This window comes from Diadema setosum, chromosome 7 (genome assembly GCF_964275005.1).
Source record: "Diadema setosum chromosome 7, eeDiaSeto1, whole genome shotgun sequence".
Taxonomy (NCBI): domain Eukaryota; kingdom Metazoa; phylum Echinodermata; class Echinoidea; order Diadematoida; family Diadematidae; genus Diadema; species Diadema setosum.
In genome coordinates this window covers 24,626,556-24,640,316 of record NC_092691.1, presented here as the reverse complement: position 1 = coordinate 24,640,316, position 13,761 = coordinate 24,626,556, and the positions used below count along the sequence as shown (strand labels likewise).

Sequence of the window (13,761 nt, the reverse complement as noted above, 5' to 3'; positions counted from 1 at the left end):
ACATAGTAATAGAAACATCCCATCTAGCCTGAGTACAAATATTTACCCCCAAACCTGAGTAGAGCTCACAGCTAACACAAATCGCTACAATTCACCGAGGGTACAAATTGCAGAAATGTTTTCATCATTGAGCGAAAGAATCTGAAAATGAAGTGAAAGTCAGCGTCTGAGCCGTCACAGTTCAAATATGCAGCTTGCTGAAGAAAAAAAAAAGTTTTGAGAGGAAGACTAGCTGTCAAAGAATCTATTCTGAGGTCAAGAAAAACACCTGGCTTTCTTTATCCAAGTCCACTTAAAATTCCTGTCCTTAAAAGAGAAAGTCATGGATTTCAGAGTAGGCAAAACAAAGGCAAACCTAACGCTTGATATCTTTGACTGGAACATTTGATAGTACTGTACTATGCTCATGACTGTCCTCCTCAAGACCACAATGAAACTACTCTTTGACTCCAGCTAGGCTGCTGAATGAGTGGTGGAAGCCATTATCCAAATTGACATAGGCATTCATTTATCATCACAGTATGTCAGTGTATATATGGGTTCAATGACAATGGGTGCATGTTGCCACGGTAACAAGGTAAACAAAAGGGCAACCAAAAGTTAATGACCTGCACTTCACAAAGAGCTTTCTGATATTTTATTTTAATGCAAACAGCTATCTCAACCTGTGCACAATCATAGTCAATCACCCCAATTTGTGTGAGTGAGATATTATGTTTTTATCAAATCTACCATAGAAAGACAGCAAGCACTGTAAGTGCCTTCTGTTATGCAGATCATTTCTTTCTTTCTCTTTTCATTGGGTGCACTCATACAGCAAAGCATTGGTACATGGACAGGATCCATGTATCATAATGTACAATGTACATATGGTTCATGTGACATAATGAGTCACTTGGTCCAAATCTCTGTGGAAATTGAAAAGAGTAGACTGTGCCAGTACTGCTATTGCACAACTTTCATGTGGCTAACAAAAAAAAAAAAAAAAAAAAGGTAAAAATTTCTTAGTATATGATCAGTATTTGACCCAAGATAGCTTTCAAGATGTGCAAATTAATCAATATCATTACATAATCTTTGATCGGCTAAGGAAGAGGCTAATATATACCAACTGCTAATTAAAGGGATATATCAACTGCTTCCAAATATCTTTGAATAAACTGTGATCATGTACTATACAGACCACATTTCAAATACAACAGGCTGCAATTCAGTGACCGCAAGGCTGGCTAGAGCTCTTTATACATTTATATACATGATGAAAAAGAAAGAGAAAAAAAACACAGGAAAATCATACATCACATTGCATGATACCCATGCCTAAGAGACTATATGTACAGCTTTGGCAAAATTCAGGAATGTCCACAATGCTGAATTCAAGACCATCTTTATGCCAGCATTTGTTGGTCTATATTCAACTGCTGTGGTGGTGTCTTCGTCACTCTTGTCAGTGTTCCATTCAGCTGATTTTTCATCCAGATCTCATGGCCACGATTGTCCAGCTCTGTAAACTTGAAGCCATTGCTTTGCAGGTTGACTGCAGGGCACGGAGTAAAATCCTTGGGGATGTAGTCCGTCTTGTAGTTTGTGCGGTCATCGAAGGGTTCAGAGCTCAGGTTAGCTGTGTTTCCTGGAGCCATGCTCTTGGCAGGGTGCGCGTGCTTCGCCACATAGTTGGTCTTGTAGTGGGAATAGCCCTCGAAAGGTACTGAAGGACGCTCATACGGCCTCTGGGAGGGGTCTCCTCGACGGAACGGCATGCTCTCCCACTTGCGGAAATCCTGCTTGTAGTTGGTTCTGTCGTCAAAGGGGACATCCCTCCCTGGCTTGCCGGAGGGAGGTCTGACAGGGCTGGGTGGCTTGATCTTGTGGGCAGGATACGCAAGGGTGTGGGTGGTCATCAAGTCCATGTTCCCTCCCGGCTTCACCCAAGCTTCAGGCACATGCTGATATGGCCGCTCCATGTCCCACTTCTGGTAGGACTGCCTGAAGGTGGTGTTATCCTCGAAGGGATGGTCGGACCTGAGGGGCATGTTGCTGGGCTTGCAGCTCTCTGGCACATATCCCTGCTTGGCAGTGAAGTCACGCTGGAACGTGGATAGGCCATCAAACTTGTGTGGGTTCTTCTTGTACTGCGGCTTTGCGGGGACAAACTTGGGCTGCGTATCATGGGGGATGTAGGTCATGCGGTGGCAGGTCTTGTCGTCAAATGGTGATGTGGACACCTTGGCTCTATCATCAGGCTTCATGCTACCCCTCATCTCTGCCCTCTTGGCAGGGAAGTCACGGGTGAATGTTGACAAGCCATCAAAGGCGGCATTAGATGGAATGTAGGCGTGGTGGTCTTTCAGCTTTTCCTTTGGTGGTAACTCCCACTTCCTGTAATCGTCTGCAATAGATGAATGAATCTCATTAATGACTGACACATGGTACTTAATTCAGACTAAGGAAATGTTTATCAACAATTCCTCCACATAGAATCCTATTAGACACTCTACTTTTGAGCATACCTAGTACGAATGCATCCCCATAATGAACAAATTTTAATCAACATTTCTCCCTACACTCTTTTCATACTCTTTAATGAAAGACTTACTTTCTCAGCCTACTTATATACCGAATATAGGACCAGCCCTCTAAAATGTTTTCCAATAAATCCCTTTTGCCATGACATTGCCTTTTTGAATCACACAGTCATTTGTATACTGTAATATTATGTGTTTGCCACTTGGCAAAGGGTATTTATTGCATATCTCATGCTTTGCTGTTCTAACGTGACAAATATTGGGGTTTAACACAAGATGGCATTCAACGTCATTAGATTATACCAATAATAAATGTTACAAATTATAATCAGAGAAATATTGATTACCAGAGCTTAAAAATATATTAATAGTGTATACAAAAGTTGATCAGGTGCTAGTGCAATTCTGTAACTACTCTAATGACTTATTTACAACATGAGAGTCTGTTTACTTAAGCTGAGAAATTAAACTGATTCACGAATGGTTTCCAAGCACTGAGTATATACAGAATCAAATTTGGCAAGACTACAAAATGAGATCAGTATGATATATCTTCAGCCCAAGAACTTACCAACATAGGTAGGTGTTCCCCTGAAGGCCCCTGGAGACACAGACCTGGTGTGGTTGCCACGGAAACTCTTGGGCGGTTCTATCTTTCGCTGGGGGTAGTCCTTGGTGTAGGAGGTCAAGAGGTCAATGTCCCCTTCCTTGGGTTTGTACTGCTCAGGGACGTGCATTGGAGGGCGACACAGTTCATGAGGAATGAAATCGATTCTATGAAAATACAAGAAAGAAAAATGAATGCTCATTTAACTTTAGAATGTTAATATTTCATGCAATTCACTTCCTAAGCTCCCTGTCACCAGCTGCGAGTGCGTTGACAGTTATTGGAATTGACATTGCATGTGTGGGATTGATGACTTTTCCCCATTATTTTCTGTGATGAAAGATAATTACTTTGGAAAATCTTATGTAAAACTAGCTTCATAGTCCCAATGTGCTACACAGGTGAAGTGTGCAATTAACAAAACCCATGATCTGCACAAATGCAGGTTGGGAAACTTGTGATTAGATGCATCAGAATGACTTCATTAAATTCTTAAATTCAAAATCTTGAAGATCGGAACTGAAACTTCAGAGTCAATAGCAAGTTTCTGCGTAATTTCATGGGATAGAAATCCGGTATATTGGGTGAAAAAAATATTCCCTAAATCTTGCTATCCTGAATCGCAAATGAATCTCTAGAAAATCATTCTTGTTTCTTAAAATCGCCATGTCATCTTTTCTTTCTGCTATATGCTTTGTACTTGTATGTGCCATCTATCTATCAGTTACTACCCTGTGTTAATTCCACCAGACATTTCAATTTTTTTTTTTTTAAATCTCCATTAAAGTTTTCTCTTTTTTGATATTATAAATAGCAAGAAAACCTGTGAACACAGTTATACATCCTTCTCTTACCTGTTGGTAGTGGCATCAGAAAGTGGATCTCCACTCTTCAGCATCTGAGGCTTTGGCTTGAAGTTCTCCCGCATCCCGTTGCCGGGATACGCCTTGTACTTGTTGGCGTACTCTGAGATTACGCATGGCCCATTGGCTCTGGTGGTCACCTTTGGTCTGTGGGGACAGCGGTGCCTCCTGCAAGAGAAAGAAATGTTTGACCAGTGTAAGTGGAAGAAAGCTTGTACTGTGCCAGCAAATGAATGTGCAAGCTTTCTTAAGCACAATAAATGTACAAATAGTGCAGAGCGACTACAATCTGCTAAAGGATCAGTTATTTTCATATGCTTGGATCTGTCAATTTCTGTGTATTATGTGTTTTCCTCACAGGTATATGTGTGACATGACATTTGGTTTGTGGCTGCAAATGCTTCTAAAAACACCGTGACAAAGTTTCATTTTAAGTTGATAATTCATGACATGATATTGCCTATTTTAAGCCCCTTTAATTGTTGTATAAATGTGAACTTGTAGGGTGAAATTATTTGCAGAGCTCTGGAAATAAAGTGTCCATTCTATGATTGCATTGGCACATAACATTCTGGAGATCATAAACATCATTTTAAAATATGGGTTGTCTGAATGGGTGAGTTTAAAAGCACCCATATGAGGTCGACTGATGTCTATAAAGAGTTTTGGTAGATCATGATGATTCAAATACGTGTACATCAGGATATAAAATAATCTGTTTAAAGTTGCAAATACAATGTATATCACTGCAAAGTACAGCACTGCTCAGTTGCCAATGGTACACATTATGAGTACACTCCAATATACATTGTGCCGTCTGATCTTTGAATAGAAGCCTCTATCAAGCAATACTATCACATACCATTGATAAATCAAAGGGGGAAAAAAAAGAAGTATCAGGCATATGTTTACACACTAATAACTGCCCATTAAGATGTTTGGTTCTGTTATCTGATAAACATCTGTTCCCTCTATTGTTTACGCACACTCAATGTAGCTACTGCCAAGTTCGACTATCAAATGCAATGCATTGATTGATCTACCTATCAACGGGATACACATTTCATGCGTCACTAACACTGCATAGAGACAGCGAACACTGCCATTCATCGGAGCTCTCTTCGAGTGTGGCTGGCAACTGTGTACATGTAACTATGGCGACCGCACAGCTCGTACGCTGTCTGCAAACAGGAGGTGCTAGAAGTGTATTATTTAATTTCAACTTTGCCATTGAATGTGGATATGATTGCCCTGTCATATCTATGCTGGTACCTGCTCTATGGCTACAAACAAGCAAATTCTGTTAGCAAACAATTTGCACATTTATATATTTGCATATGAGTTTTTTTTTTCCAACTGAACTGAACAACATGTTTAAAGGGTGGATGAATCAATAGATGTCTTGGACATTTAACTAAAGTAATTACCATTAAACATACTAGATTTCCCTTCACATTTGCAAAGACTTCATGAGATATTGAGTATTTAGTTGCCATATTTGTGAGATTTCAGAGTGAAGTAACATGTGGGAACCAGGATGATTGTTGATTTCTCTATCTTATTTGGTTCCATTCTTACAGACAATTCAACACACTGTAACAGTCATGAGGACAATTTGGAATAAGTGATTTCTAATAATGGTAACACATAAATAATGATATCAAAGGACATGTTGTATGTTCAACATCCAAACAACCAGAACATCAATGAACAAAACAAAGGGAAAAAAAAATCAAACATACCAAGCAACTGAGCCTTGAGCTATCAATGTGTTTGTTCATAATCTTTTCATACTAATCTAATAGGCTTTTAAACAAGCTTGGCTTCTGTTATGCCAACAAAAGTCTATAGATCACAGTTTTGGCTGTCTCCGATCCCCTCACTGCTTGGGTCGATAGTTGTTTCCTTCTGAATGTGAGGTTCCTTTGTGAAGAGCGGGTCTATTGTTACCAGTAGGACAAGTGACAAACAATGACCTACAGTGTGTGTAAAGTGGCTCAAGGCAACCAGCAGTATGGCTTCCTCCAAACACGCTGCAGAGAGCTGCTGATCTGACACAGCCCTTCATTACCAGGCAGAATTTTGTTCCCTCAGTATAACTAAACATGTTTTTAAATTCCCACAGTCTGTACAAGTTTCTCTTAGAAATATACTGTAACTAGTGTACTGCTGGCTCCTGTTCCACATCAACTAAATTAACTGATGGTCATTATTATGAAAGACATTACTTTTACACTGTATGTATGAGGAAATCTTTGATAAGAAATATTATATTTTTCAAGAAATAGCTAATTCATCCAGGTTGAACAATCGAACAAGGCTGTCTTAAAACTTATCATGCACCATGTACAATGAAATTGTGGGTGGGACATAGTTTTATCAAGAGTAGACAATTTAACTCACATCTGAAGCTTTCTCTGGGGGAGGCTTTTGTATTAGTAATATCTATAACATCTGCACTACATGCAACTGAAATACAACATGCCAGTTGTTAAGGTAAATATGAATATTTACATGATCTGAATATAGATTCACATATGGTTGCTGTTCAGCATGTACAAATGATACATTAAAGGGTGTGTACAGTTCTGGTAGAGGTGAAGATTTAGCTTTTAACGTTTTGTGAGATATTCAGAAACCACTCAATGAGATGTCAAAGAGCATGCAGTTCTAAGGGGTATCAAAAGTTTATTCGATGAAAATCGGTTTTGAAATGGCTGAGATATCCAAAAACAAGGTGAAACAAAGAGATACTAATAAAGTTGGGGCATGTCGCCTTTTATTATTGGCACTTTTATGGATATCTCAGCCATTTGAAAACCAATTTTCATCAAATAAACGTTGAATCCTTCTTAAAATTACATGCTCTTTCATATTTCATAAGAGGCTTTTCATTATCTCACTTAAGAATGTTCAAAACATGAATCCCTACCTCAACCAGTACTGTACAGTCCCTTTAATATGTCTTTCTTATTATGAAAATTTACCCTAAGGAAAGGTGACAGAATGAAATGTAAGTATCAGTTATGAATATACATGTATTTTGCATGAGTTAATAATCACAAGAAATGGGCCTACTATAAACTTTCAGGATATCAAATTATTGTTCGTTATGATTTTCATAAAAACTTTACTGACAAAATGTTTTCAGAGCAGTGAGGGCAACAAAGTAAAAATGAATTAAGGGGGCAGAGAGATATGAGATGTGCCAGCCACCCCCCCCCCCCCCGAAAAAAAAGACATTTTGGACAAGGTGAAGTGAATTTCGAGAGATATTTCCACCATCATTCATCAAAACACAATGATAAGATTGATGAAGTATAGTATGCAGGGAAGACACATACAGTATTAGTACATTATAATGTATCTCCTTTATCTCCTTTCCTCCTGCGCCTTCTATTTTTTTTTATCTCTCTCTCTCCATTTGAGTGCTTACATGTACAATGACTATAATGTATATCCATCTACTGTAATTATGATGCATAGTTCATACAGGAGCATAATGTTTCACAATCGAGGACGTGTAAGACACCTTTGTGAGCAACTTAATCCACAAATTAAAACCACAGCGGAGGGATGAAAAAAGAAGTTTCATTCCTGATTAAAAATCAAAGTTAGCACTGTATTTTCCCATTTTGCAGGTAACTGTTCATAATTATGCTCATTGATGTCATCCCTATACATGGCGGCCACAACTCCATTTATTGATGTGGTGCCAGTCAGTATTTTCACAAAATTTGTCAACAAATGAATTACTGTGATGTGCACGGCATTTACAATTATAACATCCATCTCTATCCACCTATCTACCCATCTCCTAATACATGTATTAAAATATACATGCAGGCATAAAACAAAAGTAGAAAGATATGATTAAAATCCAAGGAAAAACTTTTAAAGTTACACGTGAACAATCTCAAACAATAGATAGCTGTTTAAGACATACGTTTTTATCATGTATGTCACATCAAATCCACAATTTAAGCTATATTTGTGAATCATCCGTGCACTTTGTAGTAACTGACATTCTATCACAAACATTGAGTTAATATAAACTAATGACTGATAGATCTGAGAGTAGAAGTTTTCGAAAGCTGATGTACATGATGTATGCCATCTTACCCGCACGTGCATATCTCGCATATACAGCGCCGTGTCATGGTGAGAGATCGTATTTGGATGTTGTGCCGCGTCTACTTCCTTCAGTGCTCCGTTGACTCACGAAGATATTTTCCAAAATAGACAGATATGTTAACCCCTGAAGACGAATTTCAAATGTAGTGAGAGAAAGTTGTTTGTTGGATGAATGGTAAAATACAGTCACATCACTTCTTTACTCGCTGAAACCCACTTACGAAGAACACAAACGCTGGTATCGGTAGCAATTTCTCTGCATGCACCTGCTACACACGCACTGCGCATTCAGAACTCCAAGCGAGCGAAACGTAGCGAAGGTAACTCTGCCCGGCGGCGTTGTTTGGTACGTTGTCAAGCAACACCGGTGGACTTCCATGCTCAGTCGCCGAGCGTGTCGGTGGACGCGCAGTGTGATGATAGGATAGCGTGCGAATCCGTGGCTCGAATGTTTACTCGCTGTGTGTGACACGATCCTCCTCCTCCTCCCCACTACCACCCCCCCCCCCCCCCTCGAACGCTGCTCTCTCTCTCTCTCTCTCTCTCTCTCTCTCATCCCACCCCCCCCCCCCCCCACACACAGACGGGACACTAACAAAATAGACAGGACTCGTCCACTCATCTCAGCTCACAGCTCTATCGCCCCCAGCCCGTCCCCACACACACGTACACACAAAACATGCAGGCAGCTACATTATTTACTGGGGAAGCAAGATTGAGGGAGTAAGATCAAGTATTATGTTCCTATCCTAAAGCCACAAAGTAAATAAATAAAACCTTAATTGCAATACTGTTGTTATATTTACTAAAATCTAAAACGTGTCAAACATGTGAAATGCTAATTTTTAGTAGGCCTAGGACATTCGTTTTAAATAAGGACGTAATGTACGTTCCCCCTCAATTGTGGTATACTCCCAAATCTACAAAATTAATACGTTATGATGGGCCTGGCCGCGCAGTAATTCCACGTAAATTTTGCCTGTACATTGTATTTCATCATTTTCATACTTTGTGGTGTGAACTAGAAGGCTCCTGTAACACTCCTGTAACCATGGTGAACGGATATCTACTTATTATTCAAGCTTTTCTCAGGGAAGGAGAAAGGATTAAAGCTAGGCAAATGTTGTGTCAATGGTAAGCTGTGTTTTCACTAACCCCGGCGCGGGGCGCGCTTGATCGTGTTGATTGGGGGTTGCGGTTATATTTTCACTCGATAGCACCGCACCATCGCTTTGCTCAGTCCCACTCGTTGGTTCTTGTGTTAGAGAATAGGTTCTGTTGCAAGATAGTCGCTAGTCGAGTCGAGTCGACAGTGAATTTTCGTAATCTACCACTTTAAGAGATCACGCCGATTCACTGGGAGCTTAAAACAGTACACTTGCATAACCTTTTTAAAAATCAAAAGATTAATAGATGGTTTAAATGTTACATTGACCGATGTTCCTGCTACTACTGACAATGGACAGTGCAGTGCTAGACAAGTCAATGCTACTAAAATGCGTTAGCCCGACCAGACGCTGTTAATACGCTACGCGAATACAGCGTCTGACCAACGAGCGGGCACCTACAAAGTGGGGAACCACAACACAACTACAAAACTTATGAAAATTCATACGTTCTTTATAAACAATGTACACGTTACCAAACGTTACTCACCTTAAGTGCATGCTTGTATTACAGAAGGTTCGTAAGTCCATTGAGAGCCCTCGTGATAAGTCTGTGGAACCAAAAATTGATACTTTCTGGCGGATTCCCTAACACCGTCAGGGTTCATCGTTGCAGAATTCAAAATGGCGCCTTGATCTCTGCGGAAATCTTTTGCGTGCGTGCGATGCGCTGCTTGAGTGTTGGTGTAGCAGCACGGTCGACAGCACGACCTTTTGAAAGGGCATTCAGATCATGTGACCTCCCGGATATTAGAAATGGCCTGGCATGACAGACGATGTACCGTTCGTGAACCGTTCACACATGCTGCATATAACCATCATTTTAGGTAAGTTATTAAATCTAAATTTCAATATTCATAGCATAGATATGAAGTCTCATTATCATTTTGTTCGTCAGATGAGTTTGAAGTGACAAAAAAATGATCTAAAGTATCAAAATTCAATCCGATCGCATGCGATCGTTGGACCCTCTTCGTGTTTGGAGCTTCGTTGGAACAGCCCTGTCGCGCTACGTATGTACAGCGGCGACTGGGCTGTGTATAGTTACTAATGCGTATGGGGCTGCTGGTCGCAGTTACTGTACTGCCTTTTCCGACTGCTAACTGCGACCAACAGCCCCAAACGAACGCTCTGTGGGGCTGCTGGTCGCAGTTGTGCTCCTGCTAGCCCGACCAGACGCTGTGCGAAGAAGCGACTGGGCTGTGTATAGTTATGCTACTGCTAGCTAGGAGCCAGAGAGATTTATTCCTCTTATATACGTGTAGTAGCTGTACACCATTTTGCCTGCTTTATCGGGTAATGATACACGTACAGCATTTGAACTGTGTTCGCTGTAGCCATGTTCAAATTGCTGAACTCGCATATTTTATGCACAAATAGATCACAGTCCGCACAGCAGAGTGAAGGAAGATATCTCTACATTGTATGTTGAGGGACCAACTGACCAAATTGTTTGTTGGGAAGCGTTTTGTTTATGGACGTCGACTTTCATATTGCTCAGAACAATTCACAGTTCCAGCACAATCTGAATCAGAAGTTTTACTTGTAGTATCTATATTAGTAATCTTATTTATTATTAGTAATATCATGCAACATATCTCTCCAGTACCTGGTGAGTAAAACCAAAAACTAAACCTGGTCACGACCCAGCTCATCGTAAGGACTGAACCTGGATCTGAATACAGAGGCTCAGCTTGCGTTCAGAATCTTCCATAGGTATCCATAGGTAAACTCGGTGTACGACCACAGTGATTATGGCAAGTTAAAAGAAGTTGGCTGAGAATTGTGTATGTGTACATCATGTCTGCCTTTGTCTGTCTGTGTGTGTCTCTGTGTGTTCATTTGCGCTCTAGGAACTGTACTTCTCAACCGATTGCATGCAACTAGCTTGCTGTAGAACTCAAAATCATTTATACATTGTATGTACATTGATTTTTAGCTCCTGGGAATACTTGAAAATATATGTCGCATATCGATAGGTGGCTAACTTCAGTTTCAGATTGCGTATGCAACAGATAGTACAGTATTTATCAATACATTGTACTAGTATTGACAGAAAAATCCATCAGTTTGGAGGAGTTTTATGACATTTTTAACTTTGACAGTTCTAAAAGACAGGCGAAAGCCTCTCATAGGCACCGCTGTGGGGGAGGGGGGATGATATACCTCGCCTCAATTACGTCTAATTCATGGCTCTAGCGCAACAAATTTAAATTTGCATCTCCCTATTCTACAATATCTGATAGTGTATGAGAGCCTTCAGTCGGTATGGGAGAGGGATTCCATGAAGCCAGGTGTTGTCTCCATGGAACATATCCCGACGATAAATACAGACAGATCTTTTGGTCTATAAGGTGTACTATACTAGTGTGTGTTCTATGTTGTAGATTGTTCGTGGAGAGTGAATTGTCTTGAGCAAGGGCATGAAAGTTGACATCGATGTCAATGCTTCTCTGTACAAAGATTTTGTTCAAATTTATGTGAGTAGATGGAAATAAGCCATTGAGTTTTTTCTGTGATTTTGATGCAACATGAGCTGCATGTGAAATTTGAGATGTCTACAACATGTACAAGGATATGAAAGTATGTTACTGCCATTCATAGAACTGAAGTAAATTTAGACCCATTCAATCAATGTCTACATGTATCTTTGCAGTTGTTGAATTTTCTGCGACAGAATAAAATGCTTTGTGAGAATTCAGGCTCTTTGGTTTTTGTTGTTCTTTTTTAAACCATGTTTGTGGCTGTTGCACCAGATAAATTCTCTCCAAGATGATGGTCATCCTTTTCATGATCCTTTGTTCAGTTTGCATGATTATGCTCATCCCAGACAGTCTATTCAAGAGAGAATCCATGTGGTGATGGGCCACAAACCAACAGAGTTACATTGTGCATGATTGTTATGCAGTTGTTCAATTTTGCAATAAAAGCTGAGTCTTCACTGAGTAACATTCAGTTCTTCAGCTGAACACGACCATTGGCATTTTAGTCAAAATGTTCATAGTGTAACAATGCGCTTTTTAGTCGAGCCACAACATTGTCATGAGCTTATAAATGTTTGTTCTGTATTTATTTGACTTTTGGTTGTCCTTTTTTTGTTATGGATATACTGTAGATCTATACATCATTGTAATTTTTCTTCTCCCTTACATGACAGGTGGGTGTCTGGAAGAAGCCCTGATGGACGTGTCAAACACTATCTTCTGAAATTGGAGGACAAGGGGAGGTGACACAGTACAGAGAAAGATGGAGAGTAATGATGCAGTACCGTGCAGATCAAAGAAAATATTGGAGCTCTTTCCAGTAGATGCAGCAGGTCCAGGACATTTGTGAGCGATACAGGTGTGGCTGAATATGCTTGTGGCCAAAATTCTACCAAATATCTGATATCGACCAGATGTCCATTCCATGTGACCACTGCGAGGGAGACCAGGTGGCAGCCATTATTCCAAGCAGCAGTCTGTGGTGCTGTCGATGAGGGTGACAAAAGCTAGTGTGTCATGTATCACGATGGCTTCAACTCTACTTTGAAGTAAACAGTCAAGAAAAATGTGACATTAACAATATTGGACTGCATTACACAGGCTACCAATTATTCACTTGAGAAAGTGGTGTGTAGAATGTTATAGCCTTGTCCTACAACGTAGCCTTGTATGTAGGTCGGGGGGGGGGGGGGGGGGGAGGATGAGCAAGCAAGGCACAAAAATTACACATCGCATCACATACTTTCTTTTCGGAGGTGCAATTTTAGTAACATTTGTGCAATTTTAGTAACATTTGTGCTCTCAAACCATGCAGAACAGCAATTTGTGATTCACATCAGTAATGATACATGTATAAAAGGAAATAGAAAAAAATAACTACACATCTATGTAATGTATGGCATGGGGGACCTCAACTGTGCATGGGTTTCTTTGCCGTTTATAAGAGGAGTCCTCTGCAGTCTTTTATTACTACTTAGTACACATGTATCACTTGATTTGATGGTCAGTGTGATTCTTGATAAAACGTTGTTTGTGCACTTCTTCCCCTCCCCACTTCTCTCTCTCTCTCTCTCTCTCTCTCTCTCTCTCTAAATGCATACAGGGCTCGACATTAGCAGTGGCCCAGGCCACTAAGAAGTAATGTCGGGCCTCCAGATTTCCAAAAAAGCTGTCTTTTGGTGACCAGCTAAAATTCAAAATGCACTGTTATACAATGTACATGTATTTTTTTTTTTGGGGGGGGGGGCACCTCAACTTCAAAGATTTTGGTGGACTGAAATGGCAACCCCAGAAGAAGTTAGTGCTGAGCCCTGATATATACAGTTTGTTTTTGTTTTTTTATTTTGTACACAGGCCAGCCCTGTTATAATGAACATGGATATGAGATTTTATTACCTCCGCCAAGGGAGGAGGTTATGTTTTCGTTACCGTTGGTTTGTTTGTTTGTTCGTTAGTTAGTGATAGTTAGTTTGTCCGTGTGCA

General features: G+C 40.2%; 1 protein-coding gene across 1 annotated transcript; it reads right to left on the bottom strand.

The window, feature by feature from the left end:
- Positions 1-729: 729 nt before the first annotated feature.
- On the bottom strand, positions 730-8,326 carry LOC140230822 (stabilizer of axonemal microtubules 2-like). Its single transcript, XM_072310963.1, has 4 exons — positions 8,118-8,326; positions 3,987-4,163; positions 3,097-3,299; positions 730-2,389 (listed from the first exon to the last, which is right to left on the bottom strand). Exons 1-4 carry the CDS (start codon positions 8,153-8,155, stop codon positions 1,389-1,391), a joined length of 1,419 nt encoding a protein of 472 aa, XP_072167064.1. The 5' UTR covers positions 8,156-8,326; the 3' UTR covers positions 730-1,388.
- Between the last annotated feature and the right edge of the window lie 5,435 nt (positions 8,327-13,761).

Bases quoted from the DNA above. Each gene is read 5' to 3' on its own strand.
- LOC140230822 (XM_072310963.1), bottom strand. From the start codon at position 8,155: ATGACACGGCGCTGTATATGCGAGATATGCACGTGCGG. The intron at 4,164-8,117 runs GTAAGATGGCAT...TTTCTCTTGCAG, and splicing joins TGCGAGATATGCACGTGCGG to GAGGCACCGCTGTCCCCACA. The intron at 3,300-3,986 runs GTAAGAGAAGGA...GTATTTTCATAG, and splicing joins TCTGATGCCACTACCAACAG to AATCGATTTCATTCCTCATG.